Source organism: Microcaecilia unicolor, chromosome 5 (assembly GCF_901765095.1).
Source record: "Microcaecilia unicolor chromosome 5, aMicUni1.1, whole genome shotgun sequence".
Lineage (NCBI taxonomy): Eukaryota > Metazoa > Chordata > Amphibia > Gymnophiona > Siphonopidae > Microcaecilia > Microcaecilia unicolor.
Genome location: NC_044035.1, coordinates 255870285 through 255894966, shown reverse-complemented (window position 1 = coordinate 255894966; position 24682 = coordinate 255870285). Strand labels below are relative to the sequence as shown.

The following is a 24682-nucleotide window of genomic DNA, read 5'->3' as shown; positions in this document are numbered from 1 at the left end:
CAGCGATGCATCCGTCATCAGTACTTTTCGTGGCTGAGGAACTTGAAATGGTCGTCCCATGGTCAAACTGGATCAAATCGTCCACCAGTGGAGAGAATTCCGAAAGCCGGTGGACAGTTGGATGACATCCTCTAGATCTCCCGCAGCTTGAAACTACTGGGAAGCTAGGGTCCATTGAGCTGATCTCATATGTAGATGTGCCATGGCGTGACATGAACTGTGGAGGCCATGTGCCCCAGAAGTCTCAACATCTGTCGAGCCGTGACCTGGTGAGATGCTCGAACCGTGGACACCAGGGACAGAAGATTGTCCGCCCTTGTCTCGGGAAGATAAGCTCGAGCTGTCTGAGTGTTCAACAGGGCTCCAATGAATTCCAATGCTTGGACTGGGGTGAGATGGGACTTGGGATAATTTATGACGAACCCCAGTAGCTCTAGCATCCAAATAGTCATTCGCATGGACTCCAGAGCACCCTCCTTCGAGGTACTCTTCACCAGCCAATCGTCGAGATAAGGAAACACATGCACTTCCAGGCTGCGTAGCGACGCTGCAACTACAGCTAGGCATTTGGTAAACACTCTGGGTGCAGACGCCAGACCAAAGGCAGTACAAGGTACTGAAAGTGCTGTGTTTCCAGCCGAAATCGAAGATACTTCCTGTGAGCTGGAAGTATTCAGATGTGTATGTAAGCATCCTTTAAGTCCAGAGAGAGAGCATAGCCAATCGTTTTCCTGAATCATGGGAAGAAGGGTGCCTAGGGAAACCATCCTGAACTTTTCTCAGACAAGAAATTTGTTCAGGGCCCTTAGGTCTAGGATGGGACGCATCCCCCTTGTTTTCTTTTGCACAAGGAAGTACCTGGAATAGAATCCCAGTCCTTCTTCCCCTGATGGAATGGGTTCGACCACTTGGAACTTCAGACGGGCGGAGAGTTCCTCTGCAAGTACCTGTTTGTGCTGGGAACTGTAAGAATGAGCTCCCGGTCAACAATTTGGAAGTTTGGATTCCAGATTGGGGTGTATCCTAACCGGACTATTTGAAGAACCCACCGGTCGAAGGTTATGAGAGGCCACCTTTGGTGAAAAAATATCAACCTCCCCCTAACCAGTAAGTCGTCTGGCACGGACACTTTTACTAAGGCTATGCTGAACTGCAGCCAGTCAAAAGTCCGTCCCTTGCTTTTGCTGAGGAGCCGCTGAGGCCTTAAGCGCAAGCTGTTGATGAGAATGAGCGCGCTGGGACTGAGCCTGGATAGGCTGCCGAGAAGCAGGAGTGTACCTACGCCTAGCATAGGAATAGGGAGCACTCCTCTTCCCTCCAAAAAACCTCCTAGATGAGGAGGTAGTAGCAGAAGACCCCAGCGGGAAAGAGAATCCATAGCATCATTGTGCTTCTTGAGCTGGTCAACCAGATCCTCTACTTTCTCACCAAAAGGTTATCCCCCCCGGCAAGGAACATCCACCATCCGCTGCTGGACCGAATGATCCAGGTCAGAGACACGCAGCCATGAGAGTAGGCGCATCACTATACCTTGGGCAGCGATCTTGGATGTTACATCAAAAGTGTCAAACGTACCCCTGGCCAAGAATTTTCGATATGCTTTCTGCTGCCTGACCACCTGGCGAAAAGGCTCAGCCTGCTCCGGAGGGAGTGCATCAACCAAGCTAGACAGTTGCCTCACCGAGTTCCGCAAGTGGATGCTCGTGAAGAGCTGGTATGTCTGGATTTCGGCAGCGAGCATAGCGGCCTGATACACCTTCCTCCCAAAAGAATCCAAGGTTCTAGATTCTCTGCCTGGGAGCGCCGAGGCATAGTCCCTAGTACTCTTGGCTCTTTTGAGAGCAGAGTCCACCACCATGGAATTGTGAGATAGCTGAGACTTCATCAATCCAGGCTCCCCGTGGATCCGATATTGGGATTCAGTTCTTTTCGGGATCATGGGATTAGACAGAGGGAACAACCAGTTTCGCATAAGGACTTCCTTCAGAACATTATGCAAAGGAGCCGTTGCAGCCTCTCTAGGTGGAGAAGGATAATCCAGGACCTCGAGTATCTCAGCCCTGGGCTCATCCTCAACCTCCATAGGGAAGGGAATAGCCGCAGCCATTTCCCGGACAAAGGAGGTAAAGGATAGACTCTCCAGCGGAGAAAGTCTCCTTTCTGGTGAAGGGAAAGGTTCAGAAGGAATCCCATAGGACATCAGAAGAAAAGTACCTGGGATCCTCCTCTTCCTTCCATGAATGCTCATCTTCAGTACCAGACAAGACATCTCTCAGAGCAGTTCGAAACTGAGCCTGCCTCGACACCGAGGAACGACGTCCTCGATGGTGGTGCTGAGAAGTCGACGCCCATCTGGACTCTTGTGAAGCAACCTCCACCGACATCGAAGGGGAGTCGACCCTGGTGGCAGCCGACACCGATGCCGCAGGCGGCATCGAGGTCTGGGACCTCACCACAGGCGAAGGGCCAGATACCACTGCAGCAGACGGTATGGGAGGTGCAAGCACCCCCGACACCGAAGCAGACTGGCACAGTAACCCTTCCAGAAGCTCTGGAAGCAGGGCCCTGATGCGCTCGTCGAGAGCCGCCATCGGACAAGGCAGCGGGGTCGGTAAAGGAGCCGGTGGCAGAATGTGTCGAGGCTCGGGAGCAGGTACCGGGCTGCTAGACCGACGCATCGGCACCTCCTGAATAGAGGGACAGCAATCCTCTCAGCACCGATGCTTCTCGGGTGCCGAATCCCTCAACGCCCCGGAGTTCCCGGCACCGTGTGTCGAAGGAGAACGATGACGGTGCTTCTTTGCCTTCACTCAACGCCTGTCATCGAGACTCCTCCGGTACCGATGAGGAAGACGTGGAATCCTCATGTCTCCCTCAGGTCAGGGTCCGACGAAGGTCGGTCTCGGGGGGCCTGCATAACAGGAGGACCAGACAGATGGAGACCCATTCGATGCCTCACTGCTCCCAGCATGAGTTGGTCATTCCGCAGCCATTACCTTCGCTCCCAACATCGATGTGTCCCTCGATGTCAACGCCGCCGACCTCGGTACCGATGTCAATGTCGAAGGACCGGACCAAGCCCCTAAAAGCTTCTCTTGTTGGGCCTCTCGAGACACTTGAGTCCGCTTCTTCATGCGAAGACACAGACTACAAGCGGCTGGCCTATGGTAGGACCCAAGGCACTGGATACACCAGACGTGGGTATCGGTACCTGAGATGGTCCGGTTGCACCGAGTTCAATGTTTGAAGCCGCTTTGATGACATGGAAGGAAAAACGGCTTCAGCGAAATCAAAAGACGCGATCGTGCCTGTTAAAAGAAAAAAGGGCACGAAAAAAAGGGAACAAGATGGCCGCGTCGAAAAAGAAAGGAAACTTTAAAAGGGCAAAAAAATAAAGAAAACTAAAGGACGTTTTTATTAACGGTAAATTGTATTAGAAAAGAAAAGAAATAAGGCAAAAGCCTCAAAACGAAAGAGACTCTTTCCCGGGCCTGAGAGGAGCGGGGAAAAAACTCGACTGCACCTCAACGCGGAGAAAAAATAACTGAGCGGGAACGCTCACACGACGGGTGGGAAATCGGTCTGCGCATTCGCAGTGCATGCTGCACACACGCCAGAAGATTCTGGCAAGATTTTTAAATATTTTGCTTGCAAATGCCAGTTCCCGGGCCGACGTGGACATCGACCCACATGTGAGAACAAGCAGCCTGCTTGTCCTCGGATAATTATTTATTTCTTTTAGGAAGAAGAGGAGGAAAAGGATGTCCAAGACAAATTTGATTACAAAAATACTTTGGGTCTGATATTCACACCGTGGGAGTTAGCCAGTATGCCTCCCGCATTCGGCGCTGAACATGGATATTCAATTCTGGCCATTTCCGGTGACCGGTATTGAATATCCGGTTTATTTTTAGCCAGTTTAAACATAACTGGCCAAGCTGATATTCAGCACTGGCCAGTTAAGTTTAAACCAGCCAAAGACATACCTGCTATTTTGGTGGCCTAATTTGGCTGAATATGAGTGGATAGCCGGTTATATCGCATGATATAACTGGTTATCTGCTAAGCGATAACTAACAATATTCAGTGGGAGATAACCAGCGCTCTCCTGCTGAATATTGCTGGATAGCCGGTTAAGTGCCATTTAACCGGCCAGGAATGGTTCCTGGCTGGTTAAATGGTTTTAAATATCTGGCAGTTTGAATTCAAATAAATGTGCCTGCTGAGAAAAAACTCAGGCAATTTCTTCAAATGAGTTAGTTTTGTGCATGGGCGTAGCCAGATACCCAATTTTGGGTAGGCCTGGGCCCGAGATGGGTGGGCAGAAGAACTCTGCCTTGTCCCACAAGTGATTTGGTCTCTCCCTCACTCGCCTGCATGCCATATGGTCTCTCGAACATCCCCCCATCCCCTGCATACCTTTTAAATAGCAGCTTTTCACCGGCAGCAAGCAGCAACTAATACACACTGCTCAAGTTGACCCCACAGCCTTGCCTCTGATGCAACTTCCTGTTTCTGCATAGGTGGAACTATATCAGAGGCAAAGCTGTGGAGCTGGTTTGAGCAGTATGTATCAGTCGCTACTCACTGCAGGCAAAGATCTGCTATTTACAATGTATGCAGGAGGAACAGTTGTTGGGAGTTTTCGGCTGGTGAGGCTTGGGGATCCTTGCCATGATAGGTGTGCTGCTACTGGGTGGGCCTGAGCCCAAAATGGATGGGCCTGGGCCCACCTTTGGCTACGCCACTGGTTTTGTGCATCCAGTGAGAATCTTGACATAACTATGCGCTAGAGTGCTACAAGAAAGACTGCTGTATTCTGTGAGGAACGGGAGTAAAGATGTGGAAACACCCACACATGCTCAGAGAAGTTTCTAGTTCTGTCAGCTCTGAGAGAACTTTTGAGTCGGTGACACCCGGATAATGACACCTACTCGAGAGGCTTATTTATCTCCTGTATTGATAGAGAAATTGCAATAAAATATCAATAAGAATTCACCAATATACAGTGTAACCCCACTTCCCAATCTCACAACCTACTACAATAATAAACAATTTCCATGACTAAAAATAATTGTCATAGAAAAACCTCATTTCTACTGCAGAACAATAATAGAGCGAATGCTACATACCTGTAGAAGGTATTTTCCGAGGACAGCAGGCTGATTGTTCTCACTGATGGGTGACGTCCACGGCATCCCCCTCTAATCGGAATCTTCACTAGCAAAGCCCTTTGCTAGCCCTCGTGCGCCCATGCGCACCGCGCATGCGCGACCGTCTTCCCGCCCGAACCGGCTCGTGTTCGTCAGTCCCGTATATAGCAAGACAAAGACAAGGGAAGACACAACTCCAAAGGGGAGGCGGGTGGGTATGTGAGAACAATCAGCCTGCTGTCCTCGGAGAATACCTTCTACAGGTATGTAGCATTCGCTTTCTCCGAGGACAAGCAGGCTGCTTGTTCTCACTGATGGGGTATCCCTAGCCCCCAGGCTCATGCAAAACAACAAACGTGGTCAATTGGGCCTCGCAACGGCGAGGACATAACTGAGATTGACCTAACAACTTATCCAACTAACTGAGAGTGTAGCCTGGAACAGAATAAACATGGGCCTAGGGGGGTGGAGTTGGATTCTAACCCCGAACAGATTCTGAAGCACTGACTGCCCGAACCGACTGTCGTGTCGGGTATCCTGCTGCAGGCAGTAATGAGATGTGAATGTGTGGACAGATGACCACGTCGCAGCCTTGCAAATCTCTTCAATAGTGGCTGACTTCAAGTGGGCCACTGACGCTGCCATGGCTCTAACACTATGAGCCGTGACATGACCCTCAAGAGCCAGCCCAGCCTGGGCGTAAGTGAAGGATATGCAATCTGCTAGCCAATTTGAAATGGTGCGTTTCCCCACAGCCACTCCCCTCCTATTGGGATCAAAAGAAACAAACAATTGGGCGGACTGTCTGTTGGGCTGTGTCCGCTCCAGATAGAAGGTCAATGCTCTTTTGCAGTCCAATGTGTGCAGCTGACGTTCAGCAGGGCAGGAATGCGGACGGGGAAAGAATGTTGGCAAGACAATTGACTGGTTCAGATGGAACTCCGACACTACCTTCGGCAAGAACTTAGGGTGAGTGCGGAGGACTACTCTATTATGATGAAATCTGGTGTAAGGGGCCTGGGCTACCAGGGCCTGAAGCTCACTGACTCTACGAGCTGAAGTAACTGCCACCAAGAAAATGACCTTCCAGGTCAAGTACTTCAGATGGCAGGAGTTCAGTGGCTCAAAAGGCGGTTTCATCAGCTGGGTGAGAACGACATTGAGATCCCATGACACTGTAGGAGCTTTGACGGGGGGCTTTGACAAAAGCAAACCTCTCATGAAGCGAACAACTAAAGGCTGTCCTGAGATCGGCTTACCTTCCACACGGTAATGGTATGCACTGATTGCGCTAAGGTGAACCCTTACAGAGTTGGTCTTGAGACCAGACTCAGACAGGTGCAGAAGGTATTCAAGCAGGGTCTGTGTAGGACAGGAGCGAGGATCTAAGGCCTTGCTGTCACACCAGATGGCAAACCTCCTCCATAGAAAGAAGTAACTCCTCTTAGTGGAATCTTTTCTGGAAGCAAGCAGGACACGGGAGATACCCTCCGACAGACCCAAAGAGGCAAAGTCTACGCTCTCAACATCCAGGCCATGAGAGCCAGAGACTGGAGGTTGGGATGCAGAAGCGCCCCTTCGTTCTGGGTGATGAGGGTCGGAAAACACGCCAATCTCCACGGTTCTTCGGAGGACAACTCCAGAAGAAGAGGGAACCAGATCTGACGCGGCCAAAAAGGAGCAATCAGAATCATGGTGTCTCGGTCTTGCTTGAGTTTCAACAAAGTCTTCCCCACCAGAGGTATGGGAGGATAAGCATACAGCAGACCTTCCCCCCAATCCAGGAGGAAGGCATCCGATGCCAGTCGGCCGTGGGCCTGAAGTCTGGAACAGAACTGAGGGACCTTGTGGTTGGCTCGAGATGCAAAGAGATCTACCAAGGGGGTGCCCCACACCTAGAAGATCCGGCACACTACTCTGGAGTTGAGCGACCACTCGTGAGGTTGCATAATCCTGCTCAACCTGTCGGCCAGACTGTTGTTTACGCCTGCCAGATATGTGGCTTGGAGCAACATGCCGTAACGGCGAGCCCACAGCCACATGCTGATGGCTTCCTGACACAGGGGGCGAGATCCGGTGCCCCCCTGCTTGTTGATGTAATACATGGCAACCTGGCTGTCTGTCTGAATTTGGATAATTTGGTGGGACAGCCGATCTCTGAAAGCCTTCAGAGCGTTCCAGACCGCCCGTAACTCCAGGAGATTGATCTGCAGATCGCGTTCCTGGGGGGACCAGCTTCCCTGGGTGTGAAGCCCATCGACATGAGCTCCCGACCCCAGGAGAGACGCATCCGTAGTCAGCACCTTTTGTGGCTGAGGAATTTGGAAAGGGCGTCCCAGAGTCAAATTGGACCAAATCGTCCACCAGTACAGGGATTTGAGAAAACTCGTGGACAGGTGGATCACGTCCTCTAGATCCCCAGCAGCCTGAAACCACTGGGAAGCTAGGGTCCATTGAGCAGATCGCATGTGCAGACGAGCCATGGGAGTCACATGGACTGTGGAGGCCATGTGGCCAAGCAATCTCAACATCTGCCGAGCTGTGATCTGCTGGGATGCTCGTATCCCGGGAGACGAGGGACAGCAGATTGTTGGCCCTTGTCTCCGGAAGATAGGCACGAGCCGTCCGAGAATCCAGCAGAGCTCCTATGAATTCGAGTCTCTGTACTGGGAGAAGATGGGACTTTGGGTAATTTATCACAAACCCCAGTAGCTCCAGGAGTCGAATAGTCATCTGCATGGACTGTAGAGCTCCTGCCTCGGAATTGTTCTTCACCAGCCAATCGTCGAGATAAGGGAACACATGCACTCCCAGCCTGCGAAGCGCTGCTGCTACTACAGCCAGGCACTTCGTGAACACTCTGGGCGCAGAGGCGAGCCCAAAGGGTAGCACACAGTACTGGAAGTGACGTGTGCCCAGACGAAATCGCAGATACTGCCTGTGAGCTGGCAATATCAGGATGTGCGTGTAGGCGTCCTTCAAGTCCAGAGAGCATAGCCAATCGTTTTCCTAAATCATGGGAAGAAGGGTGCCCAGGGAAAGCATCCTGAACTTTTCCTTGACCAGATATTTGTTCAGGGCCCTTAGGTCTAGGATGGGACGCATCCCCCCTGTTTTCTTTTCCACAAGGAAGTACCTGGAATAGAATCCCAGCCCTTCTTGCCCGGATGGCACGGGCTCAACCGCATTGGCGCTGAGAAGGGCGGAGAGTTCCTCTGCAAGTACCTGCTTGTGCTGGAAGCTGTAGGACTGAGCTCCCGGTGGGCAATTTGGAGGCTTCGAGGCCAAATTGAGGGTGTACCCTTGCCGGACTATTTGAAGAACCCAACGGTCGGAGGTTATAAGAGGCCACCTTTGGTGAAAACCTTTCAACCTCCCCCCGACCGGCAGATTACCCGGCACGGACACGTTGATATCGGCTATGCTCTGCTGGAGCCAGTCAAAAGCTCGTCCCCTGCTTTTGCTGGGGAGCCGTGAGGCCTTGCTGAGGCGCATGCTGCTGACGAGAGCGAGCTCGCTGGGGCTTAGCCTGGGTCGCAGGCTGGCGAGAAGGAGGATTGTACCTACGCTTACCAGAAGAGTAGGGAGCAGCCCTCCGTCCCCCATAAAAACGTCTACCTGATGAGGTAGATGCTGAAGGCTGCCGGCGGGAGAATTTGTCGAAAGCGTTATCCCGCTGGTGGAGCTGTTCTACCACCTGTTCGACCTTTTCTCCAAAAATGTTGTCCGCTCGGCAAGGGGAGTCCGCAATCCGCTGCTGGATCCTATTCTCCAGGTCGGAGGCACGCAGCCATGAGAGTCTGCGCATCACCACACCTTGAGCAGCGGCCCTGGACGCAACATCAAAGGTATCATATACCCCTCTGGCCAGGAATTTTCTGCACGCCTTCAGCTGCCTGACCACCTCCTGAAACGGCTTGGCTTGCTCAGAAGGGAGCTTGTCCACCAAGCCCGCCAACTGTCGCACATTGTTCCGCATATGGATGCTCGTGTAGAGCTGGTAGGACTGAATCTTGGCCACGAGCATAGAGGAATGATAGGCCTTCCTCCCAAAGGAGTCTAAGGTTCTGGAGTCTCTGCCCGGGGGCGCCGAAGCATGCTCTCTAGAACTCTTAGCCTTCTTTAGGGCCAGATCCACCACACCAGAGTCGTGAGGCAACTGAGTGCGCATCAGCTCTGGGTCCCCATGGATCCAATACTGGGATTCGATCTTCTTGGGAATGTGGGGACTAGTTAATGGCTTGGTCCAGTTCGCCAGCAATGTCTTTTTTAGGACATGATGCATGGGTACTGTGGACACTTCCTTAGGTGGAGAAGGATAGTCCAAGAGCTCAAACATCTCAGCCCTGGGCTTATCCTCCACGACCACCGGGAAGGGGATGGCCGTAGACATCTCCCGGACAAAGGCCGCGAAAGACAGACTCTCGGGAGGAGAAAGCTGCCTTTCAGGGGAGGGAGTGGGGTCAGAAGGAAGGCCATCAGACTCCTCGTCAGAGAAATATCTGATGACCTCCTCCTCCTCCCACGAGGCCTCGTCATCGGTATCAGACACAAGTTCACGGACCTGCGTCTGAAGCCGTGCCCGACTCGACTCCATGGGAACACAGCCACAGTAGGAGCGTCGAGAGGTGGACTCCCTTGCCAGCACCGGCGAAGCTCCCTCGCCGACGTCGTCGGGGAGTCTGCCTGGGAGGCGGCTGTAGCCGGTACCGCAAGTGGTACCGATACCGGAGACCTCACCTCGGGCAAAGGGCCAGCCGTCGCCTCACCCAATGGTACCGGTGGCGCAAGCACCCTCGGTACCAGAGGAGAAGGGCGCAACAGCTCTCCCAGAATCTCTGGAAGAACGGCCCAGAGACTCTCATGCAGAGCGGCTGTGGAGAAAGACTGAGAAGCCGATGCAGGCGTCGAGGTCAGAGTCTGTTCTGGGCGTGGAGGCGGTTCCGGGCTGTCCAAGGGGGAGCGCATCGACATCTCCTGAATAGAGGGTGAGCGGTCCTCCCGGTGCCGATGCCTACTGGGTGCCGACTCCCTCGGCGACCCAGAGCTCTCGGTACCGAGACGGGAAAGAGACCGGTGTCGATGCTTCTTCGACTTTTTCAAGCTAAGCATGTCACCGGAGCTTCCCGGTACCGACGAGGAGGACGTAGAATCCAACCGTCGCTTCCTCGGGGCCGAGGCCGAAGGTCGATCTCGGGGGGGCTGTACCGCAGGAGCCCTCAAGGCAGGAGTAGACCCACCCGAAGGCTCACCGCCACCAGCAGGGGAATGGACAGCCCTCACCTGCACTCCAGACGAAGCACCACCATCCGACAACATTAGCAATAGCGGAGGTCTCGGTACCACCGACGTCGACGCAGCCTTTCGATGTCTCGGTACCGACAATGCAGGAGGTAGAAGCCTCGATGCAGTCGATGCCGATGCAGAGGTCGAAGACTTCGATGCTGTCGACGTCGATGCACTCGACGAGTCCCATGCTGTTGTCGTCAAAGAGCCCGAGAACAACGCGTTCCACTGGGCCAATCTCGCTACCTGAGTCCTCTTTTTCAAAAGAGCACAAAGACTGCAGGCACGAAGCATGCCTATCAGTAAGCGAGATTACCCGGGCGCACTGGGTGCACTTCTTGAAGCCGCTGGAAGACTTCGATGACATGGGCGGAAAAATCATGCCGGCGAAATCAAAATTCGCGATGATGACGAAAGGCACCAAAAAGAAGGTAGAAAAAACCCGTACCGAGGCCAAATAGGACGGTCCCGAAAGCGAAAGGAAACTTACGCGGGGAAAAAGCTGGAAACACGGGAAAGGGCTAAAGACCGGATCGGTCTCCTTTTTTTTTTTTTTTTAAAGCGAAAATCGCGAAGACGCGCGAGGTCAACTTGAGGGGCACGAAACAGCGGCAAAACATGACCGTCCCAAGCGCGGACAAAAGAAGAGTGACGAACACGAGCCGGTTCGGGCAGGAAGACGGTCGCGCATGCGCGGTGCGCATGGGCGCGCGAGGGCTAGCAAAGGCCTTTGCTAGTGAAGATTCCGATTGGAGGGGGATGCCGTGGACGTCACCCATCAGTGAGAACAAGCAGCCTGCTTGTCCTAGGAGAAAAATAGCTACATAGTTACAATGTCTGAATATGAAAGTGCAAGTACGCTTATGTAGCCTCAAATTCATTAGACAACATGCATTTTTGGTGTCTTATTACTTGACTAATGAATTATCATGGACTAATCAGACTGTAGAATTTTGTGGACTAATTTTATAATGCACTATAAGAACCTGTGATGGTATTTCATACTTTACCTTGGAACATGGTTATTATACGAGACAGAAGAGTGCTTTACTGGTTTACTCTGTTGGGAAATGTCTTCCTCCATAATGGTCTCTTCCCCTACATCTAAGGGTTCATTACTTGGAATAACTACTGATGTCACTCCATCAAACATGACCTGCATGACAAATATACCAAGAATTACAGAGTTGCTAGCAACAATGAGATTTGGGTGCCATGAGAGTACAAGACATGAAAAAATATAAAATCAAAGATCAAAAGGATGGTAATGTCCAAGACACCATTACAAAAGTTTTGTTATTCACACCTGTCAATTTACACACTATTAGTAAAGGTATAGTATAGTTATAGTAGCTAGTGCCCCATTTACTAAGGTGCGTTAGTGTGTTTAGAGCACCTACATTTAGCGCGCGAGTTAACCATGTAGGCGCCTTTAGGGATATTGTAGGCACATACATGGTTAATGTGCATTAAAAACGTTAACGCGCCTATAACGCTGCTTAGTAATTAGGATCCATAGTGTCTTAAAAGTGAAGATATTTACTTGTAGCAGGTGTTCTTCGAAGACAGCAGGCCATTCATTCTCACATGTGGGTGATGTCATCCACGTCACCCAATGTGGAGCTTAAACAAGCTACTAGAGTTTTCTTTGCACACATAGAGGGGCATAATCGAAAGGGACGTCCTCGCAGGATGTCCCGGCAAAGGGGCGGAGAAACCCGTATTATCGAAACAAGATGGGTGTCCATCTTTCGTTTCGATAATACGGTCGGGGATGCCCAAATTGCAAAATTTAAGTCGACCTTAGATATGGTCATCCCCGATTTTCTGCGATAATGGAAACCGAGGACGCCCATCTCAGAAACAACCAAATCCAAGCCATTTGGTCGTGGGAGGAGCCAGCATTCGTAGTGCATTGGTCCCCCTCACATGCCAAGACACCAACCGGGCACCCTAGGGGGCACTGCAGTGGACTTCAGAAATTGCTCCCAGGTGCATAGCTCCCTTACCTTGGTTGCTGAGCCCCCCAAAACCCACTCCCCACAACTGTACACCACTACCATAGCCCTAAGGGGTGAAAGGGGACACCTAGATGTGGGTATAGTGGGTTTCTGGTGGGTTTTGAAGGGCTTACATTTACCACCATAAGTGTAACAGGTAGGGGGGGATGGGCCTGGGTCCGCCTGCCTGAAGTGCACTGCACCTACTAAAACTGCTCCAGGGACCTGCATACTGCTGTCATGGAGCTGGGTATGACATCTGAGGCTGGCATAGAGGCTGGCACAAAATATTTTTAAAGCTTTTTTTGAGGGTGGGAGGGGGTTAGTTGTCACTGAGGGGTAAGGGGAGGTCATGCCCGATTCCCTCTGGTGGTCATCTGGTCAGTTCGGGCACCTTTTTGAGGCTTGGTCGTAAGAAAAAAAGGACCAAATAAAGTCGCCCAAGTGCTCGTCAGGGACGCCCTTCTTTTTTCCATTATCGGTCGAGGACGCCCATGTGTTAGGCACGCCCCAGTCCTGCCTTCGCTACGCTTCCGACACGCCCCCTGGGAACTTTGGTCGTCCCCGCGATGGAAAGCAGTTGGGGATGCCCAAAATCGGCTTTCAATTATGCCGATTAGGGCGACCCTGAGAGAAGGACGCTCATCTCCCGATTTGTGTTGAAAGATGGGTGCCCTTCTCTTTTGAAAATAAGCCTGATAGCATCCCCACCGTGCATGCGCAAGAGCCTTCCCGCCGGCCGCAAGAGAGTGGGACCATCGGTACAATACTATAGCACATCAAAAAAAAAAAAAGGAGACAACTCCAAGGGGAGATGGGAGGGTATGTAAGAATGAATGGCCTGCTGTCCTCGCAGAATACCCGGTACAGGTAAGTATCTTCGCTTTCTCCGAGGACAAGCTGGCCATATTCTCACATGTGGGAATCCGTAGTTACCAGGCTCACTGAAAACGTCAACCATAGATCATTTAGGCCTCACAAAGACGAGGACAAAACAGTAATTAACCTGAAACTATATACAACCATGTGAGAGTGCAGCCTGGAACAGAACAAAATGGGTCTAGGGGTGTTGAGTTGGATTTTAGACCCCAAACAAATTCTGCAGAACTGTCTTCTCCAAACTGACCATCGCATTGTGTATCCTACTGAAGGCAGTAATGAGATGTGAATGTGTGGACTGAGGACCACGTTGCAGCCTTGCAAATTTCTTCAATTGAGGCTGACCTCGAGCAGGCTACTGACACAGCCATAGCTCTGACATTGTGAGCCTCGACATGACCCTGAGTCAGCCTAGCCTGGCCATAAGTGAAGGAAATATAATCTGCCTGCCAACTGGAGATTGTGTGTTTCCTGATGGCAACTTTCACCCTGTTGGGATCAAAAGAACAAAAAACTGGGTGGACTGTCTTTAGGACCTAGTCCTCTCCAAGTAAAAGGCCAATGTTCACTTGCAGTCCAAGGTGTGCAGTGCGCTTTTGCCAGGATGGGCACGTGGTTTAGAAAAGAATGTTGGAAGAGCAACTGACTGGTTCAGATGGAACTCCAACACCACCTGGGCAGGAACTTAGGGTGTGTGTGGAGAACTACTTTATTATGATGAAATTTCATGTAAGGTTGGTCAGCCACTGACCCTGTGAGCTGAAGTAACAGCCACCAAGAATAGAACCTTTCAGGTCAAGTACTTCAGATGACAGGAATCCAGCATCTCAAAAGGAGCTTTCACCAGCTGGGTGAGCACAACATTGAAGATCCATGATACAGGCAGAGACTTAAGCAAACAACTAGAGGCTGTCCATAGATGGGCATACCTTCTAGATGGTAAGCACTAATAGGACTAAGGTGTACCCTTACAAAGTTAGTTTTGAGACCAAACTCAGAGAGGTGTAGGAGGTATTCAAGCAGGGTCTGTGTAGGGCAAGAAAGGGGATCTAGGGCCCAGCCCTCACACCAGATGGCAAACCTCCTCCACTTGAAAGAGTAACAACTCTTTGTGGAATCTTTCCTGGAAGCCAGAAAGACCTGGGACACATCCTCAGGAAGATGCAAGGAAGCAAATTCTAGACTCTCAACATCCAGGCTGTGAGGGCCAGAGACTAGAGGTTGGGATGTAGAAGAGATCCCTCATTCTGTGTGGTGAGGGTAGGAAAACACTCCAATCTCCATGGTTCTTTGGAGGACGTCCAAAAGAAGAGGGAACCAGATCTGCCTGGCCCATTATGGAGCAACCAGGATCACGGTTCCTTGGTCTGGCTTGAGTTTTAGCAAATTCTTCACCACCAGAGGGATGGAAGGATATGCATAAAGAGATCCCATGAGAGGGTGCCCCACACTTGTAAGATCTCATTGGCCATGCCCATGTTGAGTTACCACTTGTGCAGTTGCATGACCCTACTCAGTCTGTCGGTCAGGCTGTTGGATTTGCCCGCCAGGTAAGTGGCCTTGAGAAGCATTCCCTGCTGGAGCACTCACTGCCACATCCAAACAGTCTTCTGACACGTGTGATCCGGTACCCCTCTGCTTGTTGGTGTAGTACACTGCAACCTGATTATCTATTTGAATGAGTACAATCTGGTTGGACAGTCAATCTCTGAAAGCCTTTAGAGTATTCCAGATTGCCCGTAGCCCCAGGAGGTTGATCTGAAGGTCTGATTCTTGAGCTGGCCAAGCACCTTGGGTGTAAAGACCATCTATATAAGCCCCTCACCCCAGGTGGGATGCATCCATCATGAGCACCTTCAGGGGCTGAGGAATTTGGAACGGGAGCCCCACACTAAAAATGGACCGAATTGTCCACCAGAGGAGAGACTGAGTCAACTCTGGTGTTACTCAGATGACATTGACTAGGTTTCCCAAGGCTTGGCACCACTAGGAAGCTAGGGTCCAATGGGCAGATCACATGTGAAGACGTGCCATGGTCATGACATGGATAGTGGAGGGTGGCCTAACAATTTCAACATCTTCCGAGCTGTTATCTGCTCGTTGGCTTGGACATGGGTGGCAAGAGTGACAAGAGTGTCAGTCCTCAGCACAGGTAGAAAAACTCATCCCTCTTTGTGTCTAGCAGGGCTCTGATATACTCCAATTACTGAACGGGATGAAGATGGGACCTGGGGTATTTTAAAACGAACCCTAGTAGCTCCAACACCCGAATAGTTCTCTGCATGGACTCCTGAGCACCGTTCCTTGATGTGCTCTTCACCAACCAATTGTCCAGGTAGGGGAACACATGAACTCCCTGTCTGTGTAACAAAGCTGCAACTATTGCAAGACATTTAGTGAAAGCCCTGGGAACCGACGTGAGGCCAAATGGCAAAATGCAGTACTGGAAGTGATGTGTCCCCAGCCAAAATTGAAGATACTTCCTGTGACCTGGAAGTATCGGGAAGTGTGTGCAAGCATCCTTCAAGTCCAGAGAGCATAGCCAATCGTTTTCCTGAATCATGGGGAGAAGGGTGCCCAGGGAAACCATCCTGAACTTTTCTTTGACCAGGAATTTGTCAGGGCCCATGGGCCCACAGGTGTAGGATGGGACACATCCCCCATATTCTTGGGCACAAGGAAGTGCCAGCAACAGAATCCCAGCCCTTATTCCCTTGATGGAATGGGCTTGACTGCATGGGCCTTTAAGAAAGATGGAGAATTCCTCTGGAAATGCCTGCTTGTGCAGAGAGCAGAAGTGTGACACGCTCAGTGGGCAATTTGGTGGTCGCTGACGCCAAAGCAGACCGTACCAATGACAGACTATTTAGTGAACCCACCGGTCAGAGGTTAGAAGGGGCCATCTTTCTTGGGAAAAATTCAGCCTCCTCCTGAATGATAGGTTGTCTGGGACAGTTAATTTTACCATGGCTATGCTCTTCTGGAGCGTGTTAAAAGCTCGTCTCTGGCTTTGATGGGGAAGCAGGCAGGGCCTTGGTTGTACGCTTTTGAAGTGCAGTGAGCCTGCTGAGGCTGGCAAGAAGAAGGGGCATGCCTACATCTCTGAGAGTAGAAGGGACTCCTCTTTAACTTGCCCAAAAACATCTTAGATGAGGAGGAAGGTGCAGAAGATGTCTGATGGGAGAGAGTATTATTAATGGTGTCAGTGTATTTCTTGATGAGTTCAGAGACCTCCTCCACTTTATCTCCAAAACGATTATCTCCCCAGCACATGGCATCCGTGAATCTCTTCTGGACCGCTGGGTCCAAGTCAAAGACACACAGCCATGAGAGTCTGCGCATCGCTATACTCTGGACAGAGATCCTGGACACCACATCTGTCATAGGTGCTCCTGGACAAGAACTTTCTACACGCCTTCTGCTGCTTGATTTGGCCTGCTGTTGTGGGAGAGAACCCACCAGATCAGACATACTGCGAACCAAGTTTCGCAAGTACAGGCTTATGTAGAGCTGGTAAGATTGAATATAGGAGATGAGCATAGAGGCCTGATACATCTTCCACCCAAAAGAATTCAGGGTTCTAGCTTCTCTGCCAGAGGGTGCCAAAGCATAGTCTCTAGACCATCTGGCTCTTTTGAGCATGGATTCCACCTCCAGGGAATAATGAAGCAATTAAGGCTTGTCAAACCCTAGGGAACTCTGGATCTGATACATGGTGTCTATCTTCTTGGGCAGGACGGACCGACAGAGGGGACTCTCAATTCTTCATCTGAACATTTTTCAGAATCTGGTGAAGAGGGACTGTCACAGCCTCTCTAGGAGGCAATTCATAGTCCAGGACCTCGAACATCTCAGCCCAGGGCTTATCCTCCATCTCCAAACGAATAGGAATGACAGCCTCCAATTCCCTGACAAAACCTAAGAAGGAAAGGCACGCAGGTGGAGATTTCCTCCTTTTCTCTGGAGAGGACGGGTCAGAAGGGATGCCATAGGACTCCTCCCCCAAGAAGTACTATGCATCCTCATCAGACTCCCGGTTCCATCCTCAACTCTAGTATAGCTTCCTCCACTGACAATGAGAGGGTGCTCACACGGGCAGCTGTTGACACCAGCATTGGAAACCTTACCACAGGCAGAGGGTCTTGTGGGCAGCTGAAAGTGGCACAGCCAGTGCAAGCACCCTAGATGCTGATGCACACTGCAGGAAAAACCCTGCAAAGAGATTGGGAAGCTTGGCCTGAATGCGCTCATCAAGAGATGTCATCGGGGAAGGCTGGGGTGCCGATTCAGAGACAGACTGCTGAACTGTTGGGTTTGAGATTGGTGCCTGGTCCTGGCAATGTAGAAACCCCTGCATCGGCACCTCTTCTATGAAGGGGGAGTAGTCCTCTCGGCACTGATGCTTCTCAAGGACCAGGAGTTCCGTCAGTGCCCTGGAGCTCCCGGCACCATGCATCGAGGGGGATCAATGCCAATGCTTCTTGGCCTTTGCCCAATACTGGTCATCAATGCTCCTTGGTGCTGACAAAGATGATGTCGAATCTCCACATCACCTTGGGGTTGGGTCCAATGCTGATTAGTCCAGGAGGCCCTGCACAGTTGCTGACGTTGAGGCAGGTGGAGACCCACTCGTTGCATGTCCACTCCCAGTATCGGAGACAAGCCTCTCAGCCATACAAACTGATGCACCTGATACAACCCCCAACACTGATGTCGACACTGACGTCAATACTGACTCTGAGGTTTTGGACCGAGCTCCAAAAATCTTTTCCCTTTGAGCATCTCTGGCCACCTAGATTCTTTTTTTCATATGAAGGCACTGCTGGAAGGGGTATGTTCAGGCCTCAAACACTGAAGACATCAAGAATAAGTGTCTTTGCCAGAGATGGTCCTATTGCACCAGCTATGCATTTAAAGCCACTTGGAACCTTCGATGATATGGAAGGGAAAACAACTGAAGGCCAAATGAAATGGCTTGATGGTGACTAAAAAAGGGGCACTCATCAGAAAAATCGAGGGAGAAAACTTGAACGCAGCTCAGGCCTAAGAGTGCCTATTGAGCGTGTCATAAATAAAGAAAACTTAGAAGTGGGGAAAATGAAGCTAAAACTATAAGAGAAGAAAAAAGAACCTTTCCAAAGAAAAAAAAATCAGGGGAAAAAACCCTGAAGGCACAAAAACTGAAAAAGAAGCTCATGCATTAGATACTGTGAGGAGCACAGGACAATCGCATCCTCTCCTCATTGCTGATGAGAAGAGACTGTTGGCCCTGCGTTCTCGCGGTGTGCGGGAATGCACTCGTGCATACCCAGTGGGGATGCTGCACGTGCAAAGAAAACTCTAGTAGCTTGTTTAAGCTCCGCACCGTGCAATGTGGATGATGTCACCCACATGTGAGAATATGGCCTGCTTGTCCTCAGAGAATTTTCAGTTCACTAGCAGTCTTGTATTGAGACATTATGAAATATATATATATATATAAAATTTATATTCCACACTATCACAATATAAAACATACACAACATTTAAATGACATATAAATACAAAACATACTATTGTCCAAATTATATGGCAATTAACGTGTTTAAGAATCCTCTAACATCAAATCAAGCAAGTTTATTCAATCAATTTTAGTCAATTCTACTTTTCATTCAACCAGGAGGTTTAATCAATGTGATATGAATATTCAATTTACGTTACAATATTCTAAACAGCAAATAAACTTTTTAGATGGTTTAGTTAAACAAGATAGCCAACAATTTGTGACTGAGGTATATATCAAGGACACTGACCACAACTGCATTATCAAAGTAATTATCCTTTAGCTGTCAAAGTTTACCTTTTTCTCAATTCCTAAGATTTCGAAGAATCTATACCCATAAGGCTAGTTTCAAACAGCAATCAAAAATATTTACGTCCAAACTTACGACCAAAGGAGGGGAAGAGGGGAGACAGGCTGCACATGAAGGGAAGAGAAAAGGAAAACAAGATAGATTTGAAAAGGATGTAAAAGACCAGTGCCAAACAAATATAGGGCAGGAGGTAAGAAAAGAAATAGCAAAATGGAAAGGAGGCCCTGGAAACACAGTTAAGAGCACAGACACAGGGAAGCAGAACCAAGGATTGGGAACAAGATGAATGGAATAATAAAATCACCAGACTACAAAGGTAGGAAAAATTATTTTATTTTCAGTTTAGTGATTGAATGATGTTGGAGTTGAGAATTTACATCTGTGGGCTTTATTTTGCACTGTACAGGAGGACATGCATGTCTTTCTAGTTCTCTAGTGTTGTATGACATGCAGAGTCTGTTACCTCTGCTTTCAGTTTTTGTCTGCATGGTTTTTGTGGTTCCCTATTCTATATCTGGTGAGAGTCATGTTCTGCATCTCAACCGAGGTGAAGGATTCTGCAAGCATGTGGAGTCTGTAGGAATCTGTAACAGTCCATTTTGTTCCAGTTTCCCAGTAGCAGGTATACTGGTGCTCTAATGTATTTCAGTAGCATAATTAAATGAAATAACTACTTCTGAAGGTTAGAGGTACAGGTGGGGATGGAGGAGATTACTTGCGGGGATAGGTGGGGGATAGAATGGATCTTAATGGGGATGGGTGGGTTTAGGTTGACAATTTTTGCACCTTGTAAGAGTGCCGCAAGATGAAAAAGGTTGAAAAACAGTAATCTAGCCTTTAGTTTTCTGGAATCCATTCATATGAATTTTATTTTAGAACTAGTAAAAAAAGGCCTGTTTCTGTCAGAAATGAAACGGGCACTAGCAAGGTTTTCCTCGGAGTGTATGTTTGAGAAAAAGTGTGTGTGTCAGAGAGAGAATGAGAGAGAGAGAGACAGAGTGTATGTGTGTGTGTGTGTTTGTGTGAGAGAGAGAGAGTGTGTGAGAAACAGAGTGTCTGTGTGTGTGAGAGAGAGAGACAGAGAGATAGAGACTGTGTATGTGTGACAGAGATACAGTGTGATAGAGAGTGTGTCAGAGAGAGTGTATGTGAGAGACAGACAGTGAGTGAGTGACTGGTCTCAGGACCCCCCTCACCCCCTCCCCCTCCCTCTCCCCTGCCCCCCCCTGCAGCCACCCATGTCCAGCGACCCTCCTCTCCCCCTGCAGCCACGCATGTGCAGTGTCCCTCCTCTCTCCCCTGCCCCCGTGCAGCCACCCATGTCCAGCGACCCTCCTCTCTCCCTGCAGCCACGCATGTGCAGCGTCCCTCCTCTCTCCCCTGCCCCCCCTGCAGCCCCCCATGTCCAGTGACCCTCCTCTCCCCTGCCCCCCTGCAGCCACCCATGTCCAACGACCCACCTCTCTCCCCTGCCCCCCCTGCAGCCACCCATGTCCAGTGACCCTCCTCTCCACCTGCCCCCCCTGCAGCCAACCATATCCAGCGACCCTCCTCTCCCCCTGCAGCCACGCATGTGCAGCGTCCCTCCTGTCTCCCCTGCCCCCCCCTGCAGCCACCCATGTGATCTTAGGACCCCCTCCCCACGTCCCTCTCCCCTGCCTCCCCAGCCATCCATGTCCAGCGACCCTCCTCTCCCCCTGCTCCCCCTGCAGCCACCCATGTACAGCGACCTTCCCCTCCCCCTGCCCCCTCTCCAGCCACCCATGTCCAGGGATCCTCCCCTCCCCCCTCAGTGCATCACCCAAGCCCCTTCCTCCTCCCTCAGCACATCAACCCCCCCCCCCCCCCGGGCACATCAATCCCCTCGCCACCCACAGTTGCCAATCGTAACGCTGTCCGGCCGCTGCTGCTTCTCCTGTTGAGCAGCAACGGCCGCTACAAAAAGAGAAAAACCCCAAAATGTTTTTAAACCTGAAACGCGGCACCATAGACAGCCATCTGGCATTGGCTGTCATCTCTGCAGCCGCTCCTCTTCTCCCCTCTCACGTCGCTGCGCTCCTCCGGGGGTCTTACTCCAGGGGCAGTGACGTGGAGGCGAGAGGAGGAGCGGCTACAGAGACGACAGCCAATGCCAGATGGCTGTCTATGGTGCGGCATTTCAGGCTTAAAAACGTTTTTGTTTTTTTTTCTTTTTGTAGCGGCTGCTGCTGCTCTCAACAGGAGAAGCAGCAGCGGCCGGACAGCGTTACCATTGGCAGCTGCGGGTAGCGAGGGGGTTGATATACTGGGGGGGGGGGGTTGTAGCGGCCGCTGCTGCTCAGCAGGAGAAGCAGCAGCGGCCGAACAGTGTTACCATTGGCAGCTGTGGTTGGCGAGGGGGTTGATGTGCTTGGGGGGGGGGGGTGTTGATGTGCTTGGGGGGAGGGGCTTGGTTGATGCGCCGAGGGGGGTCGTGCACTGACAGCTGATTCCTAGGCAGGGGGAGGAGAAACATGCTCCGCGTGTTTCCCTACTCCTCCCCCTGCCTGGGAATCAGCTGTGAGTGACGTCAGCCTGGCTACGGAGCCTAGCTCAGCAACTGCAGGAGCCATGGACACAGGCAGCTACTTTAGAATGTTGGTGGTGAGAATTATTATATAGAATATTTCTCAATATATGCCTTTTTACAAATGACTTTTTTCTATTCTTTACATGTGGAAAAATTCTTAGGACAGACAGCTAGGAAATTCCTCCAGAAAACAGTCAACACAATCCAACATAAGGCCTTAATTCAAACCTTCCCAAACTTGTCCTATGGAACCTACAGAGAACTGTTTACAATATCTACAATGACTGTACATTAAATAAATGCTATAAATAAATAAATATACTAATTATATGTAAATCTATATTAAGACTATTCATTGTAGGTATTTTGAAAACCCAACTGACTGTGAGGTTCTCAGACAGGTTTGGGAAGGCTTACACAGATCATATTTGGGGATCACATTCAACTTGATTTCTGGCAGCAATTTTCAAACCACGTTTTTACATCTGCTATAAGTGTAAACTAAACCATGCTGGAATATCACATACAATGAAACTTCGATCTAAGCAAACTATTTTTGAAACCCACTCAAAATATGCCCCTGGGATTGTCTCTCCACAATCCAGCTGTGAAACCCTGTAAGAACACACTAGATAGTAGTTAGCAACAATTTTCATCTAATAAAAAGTTATTTTATGCCATATGCCACTCACTTGTCTGCCAGGTAAAAAAATTGTAAGGTGTGCATGCATGTGTGTGTTTTTTTTTTTTTTTAACCTGAAAAAGATTGCCTTCAGGATCCATAGCCTCACAGATAACATCCGTGGTATGCCTCAAGATATAATATTCAGAAATTTTCTCCAAGATGTTAATGTAAGAAAGTCTGGAAGAACTGCTAATCGTAGAGGAATACATCACGTTTCCCTCCAGGTCAATGGAGAACCAGCCTTTAATGGAAGGAAACACCTACAAAAACAGAGCAAGTAGAAACATTGAGGCCAATATTCAGAAGATTTGTCAGGTAACTATCCAGCTCATTTTCGAAAGTGATCGCCGGCCATCTTCCGACACAAATCGGGAGATGGCCATCGATCTCGCAAAAGCGGCCAAATCAGTATAATCGAAAGCCGCTATTTTGACACCATCGCCGCTTTCCCATCGCAGAGCCGGCGAAAGTTCAAGGGGGCGTGTTGGCAGCGACGCGAAGGCGGGACATGGGCGGGCATGGGCGGGGTTACGAAATGGCCGGCTTTAGCCCATAATGGGAAAAAAAACCCGGCGATGAGCATTTGGCCGCTTTTACTTGGTCCCTTTTTTTTGCAGGTCCAAGCTTCAAAAGGTGGCTGAACTGACCACATGACCACCGGAAGGAATCGGGGATGACCTCCCCGTACTCCCCCAGTGGTCACCAATCCCCTCCCAGCATAAAAAACAGGTTACAAATACTTTTTTTCCAGCCTGTATTCCAGCCTCAAATGCCGTACCCACCTCCATGACAGCAGAATGTGTTCTGTCCTCTGACAGCCTTTGCCTGCTTGTGATGTGGCTCTGGGGTGAGTGTGGCATCTTTTCTGTTATTTGCACTGCAGAGTCACATCAGCAATGCATTGTGGTGGGTATAGGTATTGGTAGTTGGTAGGCTCTGCTTTTCCCCCTGCTTACTGGGTCAGAGTGTGCCCTGTTTTGTTTCCTGTTGTAGTCCATGCGGTAGTGGCCATTTTTGTAAGACAGTTTTAGATCCCTTTCCTGTGTTACCCACGTCAGAGAACGTAGTTCTTACCTTGAATGGTGCTGAAAGAGGGCATTGTACACCATTGTGCCAGCTCTGACCTACTGCTAATCTTAGTACCAGGGGACTCTTTGCCAGTGGGGCACAACCTCTGATCTGAAGTTAACTGTAAGTAAACGTGGTTATTTCAAGAAAGGACTTTTTCAGAGAGATTAGTCTTCAGGTGTGAACTGATGTGCCAAAGTTATACAGCAGCAATAAGTCCTAGAGGCTGTATGCAGGTCCCTGAAGCAGTTTTAGTGGGTTTGGGGGGGGGGGGAGGGTTGGGGGGCTCAGCTCCCAAAGTAAGGGAGCTATGCACGTGGGAGCTTTTCTGAAGTCCACCGCAGTGACCCCTAGGGAGCCCGGTTGGTGTCCTGGTATGTCAGGGGGGGCCAGTGCACTAAAAATGCTGGATCCTCCCACGGCCAAATGCCTTGAATTTGGCCGGGGTTTGAGATGGCCGACATAACTTTCCATTATCGCTAAAAAACGAAGCTGGCCATCTCAAACCCTGGCCAAATCAAATGCATTTGGCTGGCCGGAACCATATTATCGAAACAAAAGATGGTCGGCCATCTTTTTCGAAAATACGGGTCTGGACAGCTGTTTGCGGCACCGCCAAAATACATCGCCGGCCATGTATTTCGCTGGCGCCGTTCGATTATTCCCCTCTTTGGTAGCTACCAGACAAATGTAAGGTTTTAACATTTTCCCTTGCAGACTGTTTAAATTTTGTTTGGCAACCCATTGGCAAATTGGAGGCATGTTTAAACTTTTCTTTATCGACAAAAAAGATAATAATCACCTACAAATTGTTGATGCCAACTGATGGTTGAGAGCTCAGTAAAACTAAGATGGCTTTTCTAGATATACACAGGTGCTCCCATGCCACAAACCAGCTCACAAGTCTCCATAGTCATTTTCTAGTTGTATATGTGTATTTCTACCCCTATATTTTTCTTTTCACAATTTTCTCTTTTTTATCTAATAAAAATGCATACAAAATTCCCTTTTCTTCCCACATTCAAGTTCCTCAACACCGAGTTCAACTTCGCAGACATGTTCTTCACCACGTTAAGCAGTAGGCTAAATTTAATTTTATTTAGGAGAAGGGGAGATATCAACGTGGGCTATTGTTAAATTGGGTTGTTTACAAGTCAGGTTATTTTAGCAAAGGATCCCTTTTATGCACTGAGAACCCGTGCTAAGATACC

The 24682-nt window shown here is 49.9% G+C and overlaps 1 protein-coding gene across 1 annotated transcript in view; it reads right to left on the bottom strand.

The window, feature by feature from the left end:
• SPAG17 (sperm associated antigen 17) overlaps positions 1-24682 on the bottom strand; it is a 994731-nt gene that overhangs the window by 222624 nt on the left and 747425 nt on the right. Inside the window, exons 31-32 of the mRNA XM_030205033.1 lie at positions 22475-22663; positions 11450-11595 (exon numbers count right to left, since the gene is read on the bottom strand). Coding sequence (XP_030060893.1) covers positions 11450-11595; positions 22475-22663 — 335 coding nt within the window. The remainder of the gene's footprint in view (positions 1-11449; positions 11596-22474; positions 22664-24682) is intronic.